The sequence below is a fragment of the Pagrus major genome, chromosome 2, assembly GCF_040436345.1.
Source record: "Pagrus major chromosome 2, Pma_NU_1.0".
In the NCBI taxonomy this organism is placed as follows: Eukaryota; Metazoa; Chordata; class Actinopteri; order Spariformes; family Sparidae; genus Pagrus; species Pagrus major.
Genome location: NC_133216.1, coordinates 14,572,829 through 14,592,889, shown reverse-complemented (window position 1 = coordinate 14,592,889; position 20,061 = coordinate 14,572,829). Strand labels below are relative to the sequence as shown.

The 20,061-nt window shown below is 42.6% G+C and overlaps 3 protein-coding genes across 3 annotated transcripts; 2 read left to right on the top strand and 1 right to left on the bottom strand.

Annotated features, from left to right (window-relative positions):
* Nucleotides 1-1,356: 1,356 nt before the first annotated feature.
* On the top strand, nt 1,357-10,265 carry six5 (SIX homeobox 5). The gene is made up of 3 exons (XM_073492390.1): nt 1,357-2,061; nt 4,210-5,702; nt 6,835-10,265. Exons 1-3 carry the CDS (start codon nt 1,373-1,375, stop codon nt 7,500-7,502), a joined length of 2,850 nt encoding a protein of 949 aa, XP_073348491.1. The 5' UTR covers nt 1,357-1,372; the 3' UTR covers nt 7,503-10,265.
* A 464-nt stretch (nt 10,266-10,729) lies between these two features.
* On the top strand, nt 10,730-13,277 carry six9 (SIX homeobox 9). The gene is made up of 3 exons (XM_073494814.1): nt 10,730-11,122; nt 12,155-12,315; nt 13,124-13,277. Exons 1-3 carry the CDS (start codon nt 10,730-10,732, stop codon nt 13,275-13,277), a joined length of 708 nt encoding a protein of 235 aa, XP_073350915.1.
* A 349-nt stretch (nt 13,278-13,626) lies between these two features.
* Nucleotides 13,627-19,981, bottom strand: qpctla (glutaminyl-peptide cyclotransferase-like a). Its single transcript, XM_073493807.1, has 7 exons — nt 19,249-19,981; nt 16,856-17,002; nt 16,476-16,769; nt 15,951-16,112; nt 15,118-15,217; nt 14,594-14,710; nt 13,627-14,492 (listed from the first exon to the last, which is right to left on the bottom strand). Exons 1-7 carry the CDS (start codon nt 19,465-19,467, stop codon nt 14,347-14,349), a joined length of 1,185 nt encoding a protein of 394 aa, XP_073349908.1. The 5' UTR covers nt 19,468-19,981; the 3' UTR covers nt 13,627-14,346.
* Between the last annotated feature and the right edge of the window lie 80 nt (nt 19,982-20,061).

Below are 20,061 nucleotides of genomic sequence, written 5' to 3'. Positions count from 1 at the left end.
TCCCCTGTGGCCCAAAGAGCATTTTCCCCACAGACCGCCATTATAAAAGAGATGTCTGTAAAACTGATGACAGGACACCAAGAACTGCAGACGAGGTCGATTATGACTTGTTCTATCATGCATTTTTGATCCATGGAGGTTTTATTTTTGTAAAACGTCCAATAAAATGAGAAAAGCGATTTAAGAATCTGTGACGTGATCACAATGTAAAGTGTATGGGCCCAGAGGAAACTCACAGGCGGGGCCAGTGGGGGAAACTCTACTGAGCATATTCAATGGGCTGCATAACCAGGAAGAAAACTTTTTTGGCGTATGTGCTAGGCAAGCAATTCTCACTGCTTTGAATCAAGTCCCTAGGACGAGTGCCAGGCTTTGTAGCTAGTTTTCGTAGTGGCCAAATCATGTAATTTAAAAGTTAGCCAGGCACTAAACCGGAAGTCTCTAGTGTGCACGCTCCAGGTAGATCCGGGGGAATTTTAATCGGCAGGAAGTCGAGACATTTTCTCCGTCTCCAAGACTGTGTCCAGGTTTTAATGTAACGTCCTTGGTTTGAAAAGACGCCATCTTTGCATGTGGCATCTAGTTCCTCTGTATAAATCTATGAGCGATGACTCGATTTTTTTTTTTTGTGATTTAAAAAATGACAATAAATTTACCTTGTAGCCTTGTATCAGCATGAGACTGAATTTTCATTATTGGATGAACTGTTCCTTTAATCTAATCTAATCTAACATATATTACCTATATGTTTATTATATATAATAATATACTCATATAGAAAAAGATAACTGTCCAGTATGACGATATTTTTGATAAGGATAGTATGAGAAATTAATTTATATTTTTGTATGACAAAGATAAAAGGTAAGTTAAGAGAAATTAATTGGGGTATAGGTTTAGACCATTAAGGAAGCTGGTTTTTTAGGAGTGACTTTTGGAGAAGAGGTGGGATTAAATAAATTGATACTTCTTCTCACTTCTTTGGGAATATGTAAACAAAGTCATCAAGTGTTTGACAATTTCTTTTGCTTTTCATTGTCTGTAAACATTGTGTTTTCTATGCTTTTTCTTTGTTTTTGTTTTAAACTATTATTCTTGTCTGTCATTTCTTGTTTTGTTTTTTTTTACAAATCAATCAGTCAATAATCTTAATCTGATTGGAGTGAGTAAAGAATAATGTCAGGCATGTGGAAAGAGGAAAACAGTAACTTTAAACAAAGACATTAGGTTACAAAGGGGCGTTACTGCTGCTGGTTTGCAGGCACATTCATGGTCTGGTCGACTGGCGGAGAGTGGGAGAGAGTGCAGCGCCGCAGAGGGAGGGAGAGAGGAGGAGGAGGAACTACTGGAGGAAAAAAAAGTTAAAGTAAAAATGGCTTCCTTGTCTTTGGAGTCTACAGAACAATCTGAGAACAGCCCTGAAGAGCCAACGGCACCGGAGCCCAAAGAAGAGAAAGAGGATCCGGTCCAACTTTCGGAGCAATTACTCCAAAGTTTCCAGAAGTCGGCTCTGAGTTTTTCCACTGACCAAGTATCATGTCTGTGCGAGGCCCTCCTGCAGGCGGGCAATGTGGATCGCCTGTGGAGATTTCTATCCACCATACCTCCTTCGTCCGAGCTGCTACGTGGCAACGAGACCCTGCTGAAGGCCCAGGCACTGGTGGCTTTCCACCGGGAAGAATTCAAGGAGCTGTACGCCATCCTGGAGAGCTACCCCTTCCACCCGTCTAACCATGGGTTCCTGCAGGACCTGTACCTGAAAGCCCGCTACAAGGAGGCGGAGAGGTCCCGGGGCCGCAGCCTGGGCGCAGTGGACAAGTACCGGCTCAGGAAGAAGTTCCCCCTGCCCAAGACGATCTGGGACGGAGAGGAGACCGTGTACTGCTTCAAGGAGAAGTCCCGAAACGCCTTGAAGGAGTGCTATAAGAGCAACAGGTACCCGACTCCCGACGAGAAGAAAAACCTGGCCAAAGTGACCGGACTGTCCCTCACACAGGTGAGCAACTGGTTCAAGAACCGCAGGCAGAGGGACAGGACCCCGTCCGGGACCCACAGCAAAAGGCAAGGCAATGCAAACACATGCATTATATCTATCTATGGAGTGAGTTCAGTGAAAGTCTTTACACAGGCAACAGCTGTCCTGAACTTTCTTTTGTTTAGTTAAGAGCATCTTATGTCTTCTTCTTTATGCCTGGTTACTCAGAATAGTGACTAATCCACCAGACCAAACCTTAATGGTAAACAAAGACCTACAGGCCCACACGCAGGGGAGCATAGGCACACTTTTGTACACATTAACCTTCAAAGCAACCAAACTAACAAAGAATAAGTCATTGCATCAAGTGAGAAGATGGACAGAGGAGCTGACTTTTGACAAGCCATGCAGGTCTGAGACCAGGAGCATGTTGCTTTGTTATGAAATGTGAGATCCAGGCGCCCACAATGGCTCAAGTTTCCTGAAACCCTGCACCGCTTGCTCAGGGCCTGCAGGGTGACCGAGGTTAGGGAAGGTGGGGGTGGTAAACAGAGAGAACCAAAATCCTCTTTAAGTTGCTTTCACTCAGAAATCTCAAGAGTTATTATACCAAGAAGAGAGGAGGAGGAGGAGGAGATAAGAGAGAATACCGCAGAGATATCTTATCAGGCTGGAGGGTTTGTGGTGATCTGGTCTGGCAGACAGTTCATCTGTATGGTTGACTGGGCTGCTGTGTTTTGTGACACACATTAACTAAGTAGAGGCCAAGAGTTTCTAGGAATCTGGACCAGCTTCCTTTTTTACTGACCCACTGCAGACTGTGGTCAGTTTTGTAGATGAGATAATAAAAATGACCACAAACCAGTTGTAAAGGGTTAATAATAGAGCTGAATGGTAATCACAAGTTGACCACTGAAGAATCTGTTCAACACACAAGACAACGTTAAACTTTATTTAATGGTATTTGATATTCCTAATAATATAATTTGAATCTTAACATGACGACATTGTTCAGGTCTGGTTTACTTTCTCCAGATAAATGATATTTAGAAGATTTCAAACGTTTATTTCTAAATAAATCGCTGACTCATATAATGAGGGATGTTATCATGAAAATGTTACTTCTGTAAATCTTTTCACAGGAATTGAATCAGGGTATATCAACAGTGCATGTGTGTCAGAGTTGGTTCAACAACAACTTTTGACAGATATTGCAAAGTTACCTGAGAGTAGTATTTAAATGAATATTTATAAAATGGTTGTTAAAACATTGATCAGCTGAAATGTTGTAGTTAAGGCACCCAGTAGAGTGCATACCTACGCCAAGGCCCCACAGTCCACTTTAATTTAATCAAGCCTTGTCCAATATCAAATAAAACATTTATTACAATTAAAGGAAAGTGTGGAAAACCGCTGTCACGCCATGTTAAAGAAAGTGAGAAAATATTCCACGATCCCTCCCTTTAGACAAAAGTTAATGGGGGTCTATTCTAGGTCGAGACCTATCCTTCATCCAAGTTTTGTGGAAATCCACACTGTAGTTTTTGTGTAATCCTGCTGACAAACCAACAAACAAACAAATGGACGTGGGGAAAACTTTCTTGGTGGAGGTAATTAGTCTAGTTTAGTCCACACTGAACAAACAACTTGAGTATTATAACATACAGACTGAAGCTAATCCACCAGCCATTTGCATATTTTACCAGTCTTTGCCTGATGGCTGGTGCCCTGATTACATATAATATGCAGAGGATATTGTTTTTCTGAGGATCTCTGGACTGTTTTTGTAAGCCACTATTATTACCTATGATAACTTTAAATGTCCTACAGAGGGCGGGTGTGGTGTTTTGTGAAAAATGTCATGTTCACTTCTTCACAGAATTATTAGTTTAACAGCTGTTTTTGAGCCTAAAATTACATATCCCCAGACAATTGTAAATGCACTTTTGGAACACATACTGCATTTCTTAAAAATCACAAAGCCAATATGAAACAAAAAGCTAATTTCAATGCTTTCTCATGACAATATGAATTTTAATCCTCTACCGATGAAAGTCTGCTCCATGAACGTGAATGAAATACAAAGTGTTTAAAGGACTATACATTTACAAAGGGAAACAATAGTTTGTGTTTTTACACGTTCAAGTTGAGCACTGATAAAGCCTGTTGTCCAACCCTGTAAAGCCTCAAACCTTTCCCTTTTATTTGACCTATTTATTTTTCTTCTGTTCCAGTGAGTCCGATGGGAACCACAGCACTGAGGACGAGGCGAGCCCCATGGACGACGCCCCTGAAAAACCAGAGGAGGCTGCCAGCTCTGCAGCGTCCATCATCTCCCTGTCTGCCGTCCCCTGTAGCACAGGTGGCCAGCTCATCCTCAACGGGTCCGGCGGCTTTCTCACTGCCCCTCAGTCATTACTTCTTAATGGAAATTCCCTGATCTCCAGTAATGGTGCTGGTGTCATAATTAACGGGCTAAGCTTGGGCGATTGCCAAACAGTCACACTGAGTCCTGTCGGGACCAATTCTCCTTTGATACTGAACGGTGCTCAGGTAATAACCAAACCTAGCGTCAGCGTGCAGCAAGCAGTTTCTGTAGTAGAGCGGGAGGTTTCATCCATGGAGGCCAAGAGGAGCAGTCTTCCAGCAGTCGTTCTGAGCACTAACTCCACACCAGTGTCAAACCATCCATCCATCATCTCTCTTCCTCTGCAAACCAAGACACACAGCAACAATGCAATGGATTTCATAGGTGTCCCTGATTCAGAGGGCAGCAGCCAGACAGCATCTTCCTCTTCTTCATCTTTATCCCCCTCCTCACCAACTCTGTCCTCTCCTACCAGTCTCCCCTCACTAGTCTTAACACAAAACACCCAGGAGTCCCTCACCCTCCCGGCCTCTATGTCATCTGCAGGCGTGGTAGTCTCAAATTCCTCTGTGTCTCTCTCCAGTCAGCAAGGGGAGTATGTTGTCTTTGCCACCTCTGGCTCCCAGTTAAACCCATGTAGCTCTGTGGTTTCCTCCACCAACTCCACCCCTCAGGTCTTCTCTCTGCCCCAGGTTGTGCCTTCCATCCAGGGTATACCAGTTTCCCAGCTGGTCCAGCACTCTTCAGGAGCCCAGGTGTCCCAGTGCCCTCAGTTGGTCCCAGTATCCCCGCTCACATCGCCAGCTCATCAGTTCCAAAGCCAGACGGTGAACACAGGCACCAGGCTGGTGCAGCAGCAGCAGGATCCTTCAACAAGTCTGCCTGAAGGTGCTACAACCATAGTCTCCATCTCACAGCTGAACAATCAGCTCTCACAGCGAACGGCACACCAGCTGGGGGACCAAACCACAAACTCCACATCTGCCAAAATCCAGGTCCCGCAAGTTATATCCATCTCTTCCCCGACACAAGTAGTCCCCGTCCCCCAAACCAAAGGCACCACACCGGCTCAGCTAGTCCCCCTCTCCATGCCTCAGCTGGTCCCCGTCTCCCCCATCCAAACTTCATCCACCATCTCTTTCCCACAAGTAGTACCTGCCAGTCCTTCTCTCTCCATCCCCTCCGCTGGAGTGCCCTTACAGATCCTGACATCAGCTCCTGCAGGGGCAGGCATCGCACAGGGCCCACTCAGGATAAACCAGCTGAGGCCCATTCAGAGTGTGGGTCCCCCAACCAGTGTGGCCCCTGGTATGCAGCTCCTCAACTCTGGGATCATTCAGCTGCCTTCTGCTCCTCCAGGTACACTGAAGTCGGTAGATATTTGCAAATGTAGCCAGCAGCAAGGCAACTGAAAATTGTGAAAAAGTGTTTTAATAATTTAACAAGCAAAACTGTCAAAGAATGAACTGCTCTGAAGCCTCTCAAATGTGAGGATTTCAAGTCTTTATTTGTCATATATAATGATATAAACTGATTATCTCTAAGATTTTGACTACTGGTCAGATGAAAACAATTTGTAGATCTGACCTCTGGTTTTGGGAAATTCATCACCAGCCTTTATTCAAGACAGGGATACATATAATACAATACATATATCATACATATACAAAACAAACCAACCACACAACAGTCAAAAGAAAACATCTCTATTCAAATTGCTCCAAGCCAGTCAGAAGGCTCCTGAATCGAGCAAAGGGGACCAGACAATTTCTGATTTGTATTAAAAGATAAATATAACAAGGCTTCTGTACTGTGGGTTAATAACAACAGCATCTAAGTTAATTTACTTCTTTAGGTGGGACTATGTGGGCACTACAGCGGTGCATGTGTCAACTCACTGTCGGAGAGGAGAGCGAAAAATCACAGCTAGCACTGAAGTATTGAAACCATTTCAAATATTCAGTAATTATATTTATCAATACTGTGATACTTTTGACAACACTAATGCCCATCAAAGTTTACTCCAAGGTGTTGTTGTTGGGTTTCTTGTTTTGTCTTATTATCAGTCCAAAACCTTCATATATTCAATTTATAATGACATTAGACAAAGAAAAGCAGAAAACCCTCACAACTGATAATCTGAATCACAGGGTATTTGGCATTTTTGCTTAAAAATAGTGATAAACAAGTGACAATAAGTCAATATACAGAAGAAATACAGATACAGCAAGCAATTTAACCCATAACATTGTACCAAAACACACTGAAGAAACTATGCCTCAAAAAAACTGGGGGAAAAAATAGGTCCCAACACAAAACAATAGAAAGTAACTATAAAAAGTAAGATTTGTAATACACACAGCATCAATTTTTCTTTATTATGTAAAACACATGTCACAAGTATTGGTCTGTAAATGAATCTGCTGCTTCCATGTATTAATGGTAAAGAGCTGCTTTGGTGCTGATAATGTGTCATTTATCACTCCTGTAGGTAACCTCCTCCTCGGTGGAAGCCCCTACCTGAGTGTCCAGCAAGGCAAGCTGATTCTGACCATCCCAGCAGGAATCCAGCTCACCAGTTTACCCCTGAAACCAGTCCCGGAGGCTTCACCCATCTCTGCTAATGGAGTGAGTCCCATTCTCACCACCTCCACCCCTCCTGTCGCCTCCCAGCCTTCAATCACCTCCACCCCGACCCCCATCAGCCTCACATCATCTCCTTTAAACTTCATCAACTCGTCTCCGCCATACTGCGCTCCAGAGACTGGGACACCCGCCGTCCCTTCCCCTCATACGCTGGACCATTCAGTCACCCTGACAACGGCGAATACTCTTACTCCGGAAAGTATGCTTACCCTCAGTCCCATGTACAGTGGAGTGACACCCAGCAGCCAGCTGTCCCAACCAGCCTGGAGCCCTGTGCCCCTCTCCACTTCAGCTAGTCTAACTCTGTTTGATGTCCGCGGCAAGGGGGACCTGCCGGTAGACCCCGGTTTGTTGGGCCTACCTGGAGGAGAGTCGCTGCTCTTGGGAAGCCCCTCGCCGGAGCAGGATGTGGAGGTCAACTCAGCACTGGGGGATCCAGCGGAGATGGATGGGGACTCTAAGATTCTTACTCAGCTCCAGTCTGTCCCTGTGGATGATGAGCTGGGCTTGTAGTCTGTTTACGGTGAAACAAGCAGTAGGTTACAGACTCTGCTGTTTGTTTTTTATCCCACATTTTTAATCCCTTTGAGACATAAATGTCTTTAACAACATGAACTCTTTCTCATTATGGCCTGATAACATCATGGTCTTCGCTGGCACTTTTGAAACATCTCCTCTGCAGCTCTATGTCACATGGATGGGCATGGTTATATGGAACGTTCACCTGCTCATTCAACGTCACAATATCGCCTGAGAATTTTGCGTCTCAGAGGCTTTTACAAAAATCCGAACGTGCCTTTCCTTTTTTATCAGATCCAGACAGAACACGGATTAGTCTGCTTGGCCCGGTTACAGGTCCTGGTATTAAAAAAAGAAATACTACATTACGCAAGCCGTTATGGCTTTGCAGTTTTGTGAACTGCGGACCAAGTTCAGCTGTACTTGGAGGAGGTGTTGTGGTTTTTGCTGGCAGTAGAAGTACTTCATTGTGGATCGACCGCAGTAACTACACACCAGACTATCTAGCAATAAGAGATTGTCCTGCCTTTCCAGAACTAACAGCTTCAGGATGTTCTCTTTTACTTGTTCACAGCCTCAATATATTATTCTACCATTACTCCAGGAATTCAGTGAAGTTTCTTCACAAACAGATTTGAGATGAGTTGGTAGATTTTATGTAGAACATTTTTGAAATGTGTTTTCCTCAACCACCATTACATCATAGCTTCAAGGGCTACACGACAGTATTTTATGATGAAGAGTTACTGAAGTCTGGGTGGAAACAAGCAGCCAAACGTTTATTTGTTTCAGTAAGCTGTTTTTAAAGGACAGATTCCCCCAATAGTGGAGATTCAGTTGTTAACTACTCATGCTGATGGAAAGTTTCGTAGTTAAGAAAACATTTTTGGAGCTTCACAGCCAAACAGGGTTGCAACATTCTCCTAAACAACTGAAGTAGATGGGGACTTGTTTTAAAATGTAAAAAGGATCTGGATAATCTTATACCCAGGAAGTTGAGCTTCCAATGAGCAGCTTTTATAGGAATGAACGGGGCTCTGCCTCTGAAGCTGTATCCAGATTCGAATTGTTAGATTCATGGTTCAAACGGGGTGCACGTCAATGCTCAGGGCTTCCGGAGACATGGATTACGCCAGACGAGCTGCATGGACCCGTTTAGTGCCCCAACTACTTCAGTTGTTTAGGAGAACGCTGCAGCGATGTTTTGCTGCAACGTTTCAGAAATGTTTTGTGGACTACAAAACTTCACCTGACTTTCCATCGGCATGAGGCTGAGTAGTTAATGAAAAGTTTTTGGGTGAACTTATCCTTTAATTTACTTCATGCAGTTTTCAAGTGAGAATGCTGCGCTCCATTTTTACAAATATAACAAAGGAATTAAAAGGGTCTGTACTCTATGCAATGCATGTTTAGTTCTTTATAGGACACTACGTCGCACAATGGCTGAGTTGACAAGCCAGTACACTTGGGAGATGAGAAAAAGACACTAAAACGTTTGCTGTGACCCCACGTAGTGATATTTTTGTCTGTTAAATGCATCCAAAATCTCTGTTTTGTTGATATAAGTGCCTTATTTTTTAAAGCTTACAGGTTTGTTGTTTTTGAAAAAATGTTTTGACTTTTTACACAGTTTTACAGATGCTATATACCCAACCAAATTTTGGGATTCACTTTATGGACCTTTTTTTGAATACCCACAATTCTTTGTCTGTTTGAGTCCATTGAATCATGATGTGACAATTCTGGTTGTAAAGTCACAGCTCTGTCTCCTGTTTTTGTATATTTTGCACCTTTCATTCACACAATGTTTACGCTGCACTGCCATGTTGTTGTGACAGTGGCTGAACTCATATTCTGTCCTGAAATTGCCTTTTCTTTCTCAGTTTGACATTAATAATACCAAGTTAACAGAAAAGCTAAAGAGGTAAATCAGAAAATAGGATTTTCTGATGAAATGTTTCTTCTCTTTCTCAGTTGTAGCCAATCATCATGAGCTTTCCACTGTCCTAACACAGGTAGCGGTCAAACTTTTGGCCAATTATGGTACACAAAAACACACTTCTAGTTACAATAATGTCCTTTTTTGTTTGTTTTTTTATAGGTATGTTTGTTGTTTGTCTTTTTTTTGTACATTTAATCTATTTAAAGCATGTATCAATCGGTTTCTAGTTTTAACTGAAAGACAAATGAGTCCTTGTGAAAAAAAAAAAGCGGATAGGAAATGATATTCATTTTCACTTGGAAGTTATGAAAAACTGAGGTTTTACACTCGACATGTATGAAATCTATTTTGATTGCAGGTAGGTCGATTTGAAATACAGGTCACCTCTTTGCTAATAAATTTAAAGGACATTTGTTCCCAGTGGCCTTTGGATAGATTATTAAATGGCTTGGACAAATCAATTTTAGTTTAAAATTTTACCAACATTTTAATTAGTTTGGGGTAAAGGGAATGTGTCTGTCCTATATGTAAAATATGATAGCCTGCGTTTGTTTATATGAGCCATTTCTTACCAAAGTATGTAGACATTGAAGCCTCTGTGGGCTTGCGCACATTTGTAGCTGGGGATATGTTTTACTCTCTCCCACCTGACACATAACGTATATGACTCCAGATGTAACCAAAGATAATGTATTTTGATCGACTTTTTGATAGTTTTGAAAGGGATCATTTGTGTCTGTCATTCAAGGTTCTTCTCATTTTTGTATTCAAATGCATTCTATTTTTTATATTACATGTTATTGTAATAAACTACATTTACAAAAAAAAAACCTTGTTTTGGCTTTTTTTTAATGAATGTTTTCATGCATCGTGAATTATTGTTGGCACAAAAAACCATGTCACAGGGTTTTGCTTCTGATTTGCCAAGATAATTTTATTCAAATGTGTTTTCCTTCTGCACGGCAAAACCATCACACACTCTGTCTCCGTCTGGGTGAATGCCAGTACAATAGCAAAGGACCAAAATGTGTGTGAGTGTGTGCTTGCATGTGTTTGCACAAGAGAAGGAGGGATGTATGGTGTGTTGTTATAACCCTGATGGGCTCAGGTTACCTGTGATTGGATTTTGTCAGGGCATGATGAGTCATGATAAACACACACACACTCATGTTCACTTCGTCCACGGAGGCTTCAGCTCTCTCTAGTGCAAACTTGAGAGAGGTTGTTAGAAGAGATCAGACTTAATCTCAGGACTTTTTGGGATCCTCTCCCAACAGCGATGATCTTCACAGGGGAACAGGTGGCTTGCCTGTGCGAGGTCCTTCTGCAAAGTGGTCGCATAGATCGTCTTGCTGGCTTCCTCCACACTCTTCCTCCTCCTTCCCTCTCCTCTTCTCCTTCCCCCGGGGAGCTGGAGAGCGTGCTGAAGGCTAAAGCCGCAGTGGCCTTTAACCAGGGCCGCTTCATTGACCTCTACACCCTGCTGGAGGGCTTCCACTTCTCCCCTCGAAGCCAACCGCTCATGCAGCAGCTCTGGCTCAGAGCCCACTACATAGAGGCTGAGAGGCTGAGGGGCCGACCCCTGGGAGCTGTGGGGAAGTATCGCGTAAGGAGAAAGTTTCCTCTACCACGCACCATCTGGGACGGAGAGGAGACCAGCTACTGTTTTAAGGTAGGCAAAATCTCCTTACTGTGCTCTCCAACTTTAGTATAGCTTTCTGGTACATTTACAGCACAGTTTCAGTACATTTGCACAAGTATTGTACTAACTGAGTACGGTTTTATGGCACTTTTATGATAAGTGAGCTACTGAGATTTATTAGGCTGTATGCAGATTCAGCTTCTTCATGAAAGAAAAAAGCATATTTCATCTGACTGTAAAATATGGTCCTTTACTTTTAGATTAACATAATCAATAGCAGGCCAATATAAAGTAGTTTAAATATACCAGAACTGTAATATCTGATATTCCTATATCAATAATAATGATCAAATAAAGTTGTCATAAAAGGAGCCCTTTTTACTTTGACTTTTGAGACCTATAGTATAGTTATTTTTTATGGAAGCCCATTCCTGACATAAGATGAAAAAAATAAGTCAATGGTAAGATATGAGATCCCAAGAAGGTCATAATTAGGAGATAAAAAGTCGACATTTATCTCATAATTTTGACTTTTTATCTCATATTATCACTTTTTAACTCGTAATTATGACCTTTTATCTTAAAATTACAACTTTCCGTCCCATAATTATGACTTTTGAACTCATAATTATGGCTTTTTATCAAACAATTTAAACTTTTTATCTGACAATTGACTTTCTATCTCATAATTTTTACTTTCTATCCCATATTTATCACTTTTTTACCTCATGATTTCGACTTATCTCATAATTATGACTGTCCATTGAAACATACACACATATATATTTTAATCAAGGGTCAAGTTTTCTTCTATTTTTATTTTTACTGGCGGAAAAGGGCTCCCACATAATGGAGTACCAAACTTAATCATTAGTTTTGATTTCATTAAAGCACCTGATTTAACTATAGTACTGCTATTTTAGTTTTGTGGTGATAGCCTAGCATAGCTAACTTAGCTGCTAGCTTAACTAACATCACAGAGCTACCCTCTAACTAACTTAAGACACAGGCCAGCTGGTATTTATAAAGCTTTCTCAGTGTTTTTGTTTAACTTACTAACAGGAAAAATCACGGAGTATTCTCCGGGAGTGGTACCACCACACACCTTACCCCTCCACCCGGGAGAAGAGGGAGCTGGCAGCGGCCACCGGCCTGACGACCACGCAGGTCAGCAACTGGTTCAAGAACCGCCGGCAGCGGGACCGAACCACGGACGTCACTGGGTCAGTAGGTCGCCTTTTGAGCAGTTCTCTCATTTTAAATCATTTAATTACACCCTACACACCCACAGTCTAGTGTTTTACAACGAAAAGACTATGATGAGATGATTTTTCGACAAAGTACAAGACTGTGAGGAACCACGGGGGACAGGGCGCGGATGGATACACAGCCGTAGACCACCCATTCAGTCTCGCGCCATGGACCAATGTTTTTATATACATAATTATAATTAATTAATTACATATTTATACTTTCGCTTAACAGGGTAAGACTTCTCAAACATGCCATGCAGTTTTTGTTTAGCTTTAAATCAAGAATCAATAAAGAAACAAAAACAAAAGCGAGGTTTGTTGACCGCGGAGTAATACGAGGAGCAGCGTCACAGCTCATTTAAAAGCAGTTTGTTAATAAACTGATTAGAAAAATATTAACTTCTATTCATTTTCAGGTAATCCAGTGGAAATGTTCATATAAATACAGAAATAACTGTTTAACTAAACTTATAAGAGTTAATTTTAACTTTTTCAGGCACAGGCCTTCTCGTCCATTGATGGTTTTTGTATTTCTTCCCTCTACTTTACTGAAGGGCTTAACATTTCTCTATTGTTCTTCTGTTTGAGAGACCAGTGAAGGTAGAAATTAAACTAGAAGTTTTGTAATTGTATATTACACATTATTTAGTTAATTTTAATTCCTTGAACATTGAACAACAGCACCCCCTTGTGGTCATACGAAGACACGATGCAATATTTGACTGAGGTGACACCCATTGCATTTTTCTGATGGTCCTAATCTGATCTCTTCATTTAGTTTGCAAACATCTTGCTCTGGAAGAACCTCAGGAGAAGTCTACCCTTCCTCCGACAACGACTGTTCGCCTCCAGGCAGCCCACAGTGCCGATACCACTGGCGACCACCTCCACCCCTCTGTCACCCTCCACCTCCTCTATGTCACTTCCTTTGAATCTGCCCTTTAAATGTTGTGTTGTAACTTATATTTCTTGCTTATATTCTGTTAATTGTTTTGTTTTGCTCCCTTCTTGAATGCAAAGTTAATTTTCTGGTGCCAGAAAAACAAATACTGTGTAAAACACGATATTGGAACGTGACTTAAACGCACATAAAAACACCACACAGGCATCATTTATCTGGATTAAATTCAAAGTACCAGTTCACAGACATGCTGTAAAGCTCATCCTTAAACACAATGTCCCCACACGGTATCAACACATTTATAACAATCAGCTTCTTCAACTCGTTAAAGGGAAGATAAGATGTGATGATGCTGGTAAAATATTCCCATGCGAAACAAATAAAACCATTTCAACTTTATTGCAGATGTCTCACTACACCTTTTACATGGTGTAAAATAACATTTAGTAGATTTTCACTCGAATAACATCATTGCACTGACACAAAATGTGCAGTTGAGCCATATAATATACGTAGGTAGCATTAATAACAGCAGGGTGTAAGGCCAAGAGGATCGTCACTCAAGTGAAGGTAAACTCAATAGAAATATTCACAAATATGACCTGGCTGTCGTTCACCGTTGTCACTGTTTGAACAGTGTTCACAGCAGCTCAGGGAGTTGGCTACAGAGTCTGTCTTCAAGAAGACATTAGTGCATCTCGATCATAGTAACGGAGTAAATAAATGCTATTGCTGCGCTTCTTTTTTTTTTTTTTTTCACAGGAAAGAAGCAGAACAACTCTAATTCACAGACATCTCCCCAACTTTTCCTCCAGTACCACGATCCCAGAGTTATTATTGTTTAATCAAGTCCCCCTGTCCGCATCACATGCCCTGACATTTGGACAGGTGTCTCCAACTTATTCTTCACGTGAATCCAAGAAGACTAGTCAGTCCAACAAGGCTGAGTCTTTGGTAAAGTTTTAGCTGGTACACTGATTTAGTTTGTTTCACCATGAGCATTTCAGCAATGCCATTTAGGCAATTATTTGTCATCAGTGTGACAAACGGCACTAGTGCTTCCAGTTTAGTCACCACAATCATGTGTCCGTGTCTGGTGCTCAGAAGCCCAGATACTCTGCCAGAAACACAGCCATGATCTTGGTGAGGTTCACCACAGTGGGACGGTGCATGTTCTCCTCGGTGTCGTCCAGCGTGTGCCAGAACTGTGGGAAGGGAGTGGCGATGACATGCAGCACAGGGACACCTGTATGTGTGTGAAAGAGAGGGAAGAGGAGGATGACTGACATACATCCTGACACAAACTCTGTGGTGCAGCCTGAAGGCTCTTGAACAAATTTCACTCACCTTTGTGAAGGAAGGGGATGTGGTCGTCCTGTACAGGTCCGAGGTAAACATCCTTTCTGAAATACGTCTGCTCTGAGGGATGAGACGTCAAAAGACCCTGTCGGTGGAGTCTCTTCTCTGTAGGAGTGAGGGGCGAACAAAAGGGAGGGATTTTAAATATGCAAGAAAAAGTCACACACAGTGCTTACTATAGCTGTAATTAATGACTGTTTCCATTGTCAATTATTTTCTCGAGTCATTAATTAGCCGATGGGTCTCTAAGATGTCAGAAAATGCTGAAATGTGTTTCCTAAAGCCCAAGATGACGTCCTAAAATGTCTTGTTTTGTCCACAAGCCAAAGATATTCAGTTTACTGTCATAGAGGAGGAAAGAAACCAGAAAATATTCACATTTAAGAAGCTGGAATCAGTGAATTTTCACTTTTTTTCTTAAAAAACTGCTCAAACTCATTAATTGATGAGAAAAATAGTAGCTGATTAATTTAATCGATTAATTGTTTGCTCATTGCAGCTCTGGTGCTTACCTGCAGCGATCAGACGGTCGAACCAGCGCGCCGTGTTATCAAAGTGGTTCGCGATCAGTGGATCGGGACCGCCGAGCAGGTCCAGCAGCACAAAGAGATCCTAGAGACAAAGTTAAAAGAGAGAGCAGGGTTACTACGCCTTTTCCATAGTAAATTCAAGCACTTTTCAAGATTTTCCAGCACCTCACAGCTGTGGTAAATTCAAATATATCCAGTGTATACACTCAAAACGATTATTTCAATTGATGACAGCAAATCAGATGTTATTATACTATAAACGATCAAAACTGTTTCATGATTGCGTTCTACAGAAGAGATACAAATCAAAGGGTTCACCGACAAACTCAAAGGCAATGTCTCTTTCCAGAAATAACGACCCCATTACTCGAGATAATCCACAGACCTTGTTGCGAGCAGTTTCATGTGGGAACTATTTGTACTGAACTACACCTCACAACAGTGTCACTGCACAGGAGGAATTAATATTCAAGCATTTTCAAGGATTTTCAGCACCCATATGAACTCTGGGAGAAAAGTGGCCCCTGAATATTGAGTGTCTTTTTAAAATCACAGTGCATGTTGTGACACGTAGAAACGGTTGTTTTCGGTTACATGACTACATGAGCAGGAGACGTTAGAGGAAGTCGTCAGATTTGAGCTGTTAAATTTAGAATAACTCCATACAGACATGAATGGCCTGCAGCTATTGTAAAACCGGTTTTTAAGCAGTCTGCTAAATTCAGCCTGCTCATACATAATTTAGACTGTGTGTCTGCATCAGGATGTGAGGGTAACCATAAAGGCCGTTGTATTTCTGCACACAGTTTCCTCACCACGGCCTGAAGCATGGTGGTGTGAGCCGAGCCCGCGGGGTGAGGCGTGTTGGCCATGCGCTCGGCCAAGTGACGGGAGCCGTACAGCGAGTCCGTGGCGGTCCACTCTTCGAATGACTCCTCGCCGTCGAAAAACACCAGCTGAAGAGACACTGGAAGTTTCTGGGAGGAAATCAGATTAAAATGCACTTTAGAGGAAGCAGCAGCTGAGGCCGGTTTCTGTTTCTGCAGCGATGTTGCAGTGTGTGTTTCTACGGTAACTACATAAATCACAGCCTCTGGGGGGGCTGCTGCTATATACAGATGACTGCTGCAAAGAAAGTAGGAGTCAGGAGTCAGCATTTTCTTTCCTGTACTGCAGGCGTAGGGGCAAGGAGGGGGATGAGACAATAGAGGGAAAAAAGGAGACAATCTACTCTTGTCAGCATCTCTTCATCATAGGAGGAAACACAGTAACGAATCACACAAATAGGAAACCAACTAGTCTCTGTATGCACATGTCAGAAAACACACACGAGCACATACCTGCTGTTTGAATGATCTAAGCTGAGCATCCAGCGAGGTGACAAGCTCCAGGATCATAGCGCAGGGCACTGCTGAGTCGCTGGTCCCGAGGAACACCTTCTCTGGGGCCCGTGGGTCCGGAGGCAGAGCCTTGGAGTCATAGTGACAGGCCAGGAGCAGCCTGCGAGGGGCCGAAGGGTCCAGAGTGGCAACGATGTTGGTGAATGTGACCTGGCCTCGGGGCGTCGAAGACTGGAAGGAGTCTAAGTCGACGGCCCAGCCAGCAGACAGCGAAGACAGAGTGGAGGTGATGTGCTGCAGAGAGGAGGGGGATTCAAGATTAGATTTAGAGGGAGAGAATGTGTACAGAGGAGGAGGAAGCTATAAATATTTACACACACCTGCTGTACTGCCAGGCTGCCTTGTGTTCCCGGGAGCCGCTCTATTAGAATGGGCCTCAGGTGAGTCTCCCACAGGCGAGTACCGTCCACCTGAGAGGCCAGACGGCGGATCTGAGCTGGAGAGCACTTGCTGGGTTTGTGGGACAACTGGACGGACAGGAGATAAAATTATGAGGATTATGAAGGAAATGTGGGAGAATTCAGTGAACCAAAGGCAGCACTGAGAACAACGCTGCATCAACAAAAGTGACGTATCTTGACAAACACTTTCCAGGTCGCTGTGGTAGAGATAAGGTTTAGTCGTCAGGTTCTACAAAAACTTGCGCCACGTCTTCTCTGATTCATTTTCTTCATATGTGCACTTTAGTTACCTAACACTTATCTTCCTGAAGTTGCCCCTCATTAATGTTAATTTTTTCGTGTTTTCCTTGTCTGAATTGAGGACCCAAAACTAGAGTTTGCTATTTCTGTTACATCCCTTTGAGGCAAATTAGTGATCTAGCACTATATGAAGAAAATCTACTTGGCAAGTATTGGATCATACTGAAGGGACAAATGAACTACATCGAACACAAACGATTACTTTTACTGCCAATTATTATCGCCTGGTCCATTAAATGATAGAAGATTGTGAACAATGTGCATCACAATGTCCTAACATCCAAGATGAGGCATCAGATTGCTTATATACTTTCCTCTCCAGTCAAAAATGTGTTTTGCTTTTAATATCTTCTCTGTGCAGAATGATGTTTATGCAGAGTTTGACACTGGGCGGCTGTTTCCACATTCATCTGCAGAGGCGGACAGTTTCTCTGTAATCACCTTTAATCTGCGCTAAACACGTGTTCGTACCAGCAGGATTTTTCTTTCCAATCATGGTGCAGTCTGCAATTTACAAAAGAATGATTTGGAGACTTGAGTGCACAAACACTGAGAACAGACTTTTCAGTGATGTAGGCGACATCTTGCGTCCAGCAGCGAAACTTCTGAAGTCAAGAATATGTGTCACAGATTCTGAATTTTGAGAATTTTTTTGAGGAATAACATTTTGTAACCTTTCACAGATTATTACTCAAAGCAGAGCAGTGTGAAAAAGCTAACAGGAGGGGATTTTTAAAGATATAGCAGCAAAGTTTCTCAACTGGAACCAGAGAATATTGATACTGACATGATAAATCAGTGATTTTTCTGTCAGACTGCCGATAAAATAAACTAATTTAAAAGTGCGCCGCTTTGGCTCTGAGGCAGCATCTTCTCACACAATGTCCCGATCACAACACTATCTAATTGGTAACACGTCACAAGTAATAACCTATAAACACTGAATAATCACAATCTGCAAAGTAACTAGTAACTAAATTTATCAGATGAATGTAGTGGAGAGGAAACGCAAAGTAGCAGAAAAAGGAAATACTCGAGTACCTCAAAATTGTACTTGAGAAAATTGCACTTTGGTTTATTTCATCACTGGTTGTTTGAAATTTTGACACAAAGAGTTTCATTTTTACTGTAAATGAATATCCGTCGCAAATATCAGTTTCCAGTCTCCTTGACTGACTCATATCGGTCGACCCCTAATAGTCACGTCACAGGATGTGCACTGTTAAGTGAGATGTCATACCACAAAAAGAAAATCTTGCACAGTTCCTCATTTTCCAAAATTAACCTACAAGAGACATTTGTCTGAAATAATTACAAAGCAGGGCCTGCTTTGGTTGGTCTGCAAAACCACCCCCATCATTATAGGGTGATTTATTCTTTCCAAAAAAAGAGCTACTGAAGTCATCTGGAGGGATTTCCTGTATTTTTTCATACGTGTCATCATTGTGAGGCTGTCAGTGATCTACTCTGACCCTTTTAATGTATCCAACATAAACAAAGGGTCAACAAAACACAAAACAACAAGTTCTGTACAGTTGTTGTAGTGAGACGATTTAACGTCTACACGTCTTATATCTGGTTACCGGGACAGAAGTCCAGACAATGGAGCAACACAATCTGGTTCTTTGTTACACACCTTCCTGCTGCACCTGCACCTTCTTATGCTTTTTATTGCTTTTATACATTTTGATGTCACACGGTTTGTATTGCTGTGTATATTCTTGTTGCTTTTGCACAAATCCTCTGCTCTCTAACTTTGTAGTTAACTTCTATCACATTCTGTGTTTATAAGTCTCTATATCATGTGCATATATAGATATATGCACCTTATTCCTGCTGTTCTATACATTTTATTGCTTTATGTAATGGAGCCATATAATTTCACAACAGTGTCACAGTTACTTGTACAACCGGAGTGACAACATCCTGAATTTGACTATTACATTTCAGTCACTTTGAGCAACAAACTAGTCCCACAGCAGACAAGGTTCACAGTCTGTGTTTACTCTTACCCTGTCTTTGGTCAGGTCTGCAGCTGGCATGCGGTTCACATGTCCATTGCTGGTGTCGTTGGACAGGTAGACACCCAGCACCACCGCCAGCACCAGGACAGCGAGGAGACACAGCAGCAGTACCCGGGCCCGGGGCATCCGCACCCGGTCACAGCCGGGGAAAGAGCCGCTGCCGTTGCCCTGCTGCAGAGGCTTGTACCTCCGACTTGACCTGGACATGACTCGGAGATACCGTCTCTCTGCGAGGTGGATCAGTCAGTCTTTACAGCTACGTGTCCAAACTGACTTGTGGGGCATGTAGGAGGGAGGTCCGCACAGGAAGTCGAGGAGGGACGCTGGCTCCGAGCTGAAGCAGCAGACTGGATGAAAACACACACAGTCCGTCGGTCTGTAATCCCGCTTCAACATAATGAGCCTCCCCTCGTGCGTAATAATCTCTCTTTTGCGGTGGCGATCTCCGATGCGACTCTAGCAGACCAGTTCTTGGGAGTCATGGTTGTCTGTAGGGTTGTTTTGGTCAAGTTGATCCAGGATACGCTGTGATGTACACAGACACACGTTAACTCTTCACTGCTGCTAAACTCATTTCATCCACTCACAGCGACTAAAGACACAAATCAAAACAAAGTGCGCCTGTAGAAACTTGTCACAACTCTTTTGGAGCAGCAGTCCCCCTAAAGATGAACATATTTAGCGCCTCTCGTAGCAGGACACATTGATGATTTATGGCTCAATGGCGTGGCTTCGTTTAGGTTTTTTATGGAGGTCGGCAAACAGCGTTGTAGCGCGCTACCGCCACCCAGCGGACAGATG

Coding starts and splice junctions, on each gene's coding strand:
- six9 (XM_073494814.1), top strand. CDS start 10,730: ATGATCTTCACAGGGGAACAGGTGGCTTGCCTGTGCGAGGTCCTTCTG. Junction 11,123..12,154: donor AGACCAGCTACTGTTTTAAG/GTAGGCAAAATC, acceptor ACTTACTAACAG/GAAAAATCACGGAGTATTCT. Junction 12,316..13,123: donor CGAACCACGGACGTCACTGG/GTCAGTAGGTCG, acceptor CTCTTCATTTAG/TTTGCAAACATCTTGCTCTG.
- qpctla (XM_073493807.1), bottom strand. CDS start 19,467: ATGTCCAGGTCAAGTCGGAGGTACAAGCCTCTGCAGCAGGGCAACGGC. Junction 14,711..15,117: donor CGACCGTCTGATCGCTGCAG/GTAAGCACCAGA, acceptor TCACTCCTACAG/AGAAGAGACTCCACCGACAG. Junction 14,493..14,593: donor CATCCCCTTCCTTCACAAAG/GTGAGTGAAATT, acceptor ACACACATACAG/GTGTCCCTGTGCTGCATGTC.
- six5 (XM_073492390.1), top strand. CDS start 1,373: ATGGCTTCCTTGTCTTTGGAGTCTACAGAACAATCTGAGAACAGCCCT. Junction 2,062..4,209: donor TCCGGGACCCACAGCAAAAG/GCAAGGCAATGC, acceptor CTTCTGTTCCAG/TGAGTCCGATGGGAACCACA. Junction 5,703..6,834: donor GCTGCCTTCTGCTCCTCCAG/GTACACTGAAGT, acceptor TCACTCCTGTAG/GTAACCTCCTCCTCGGTGGA.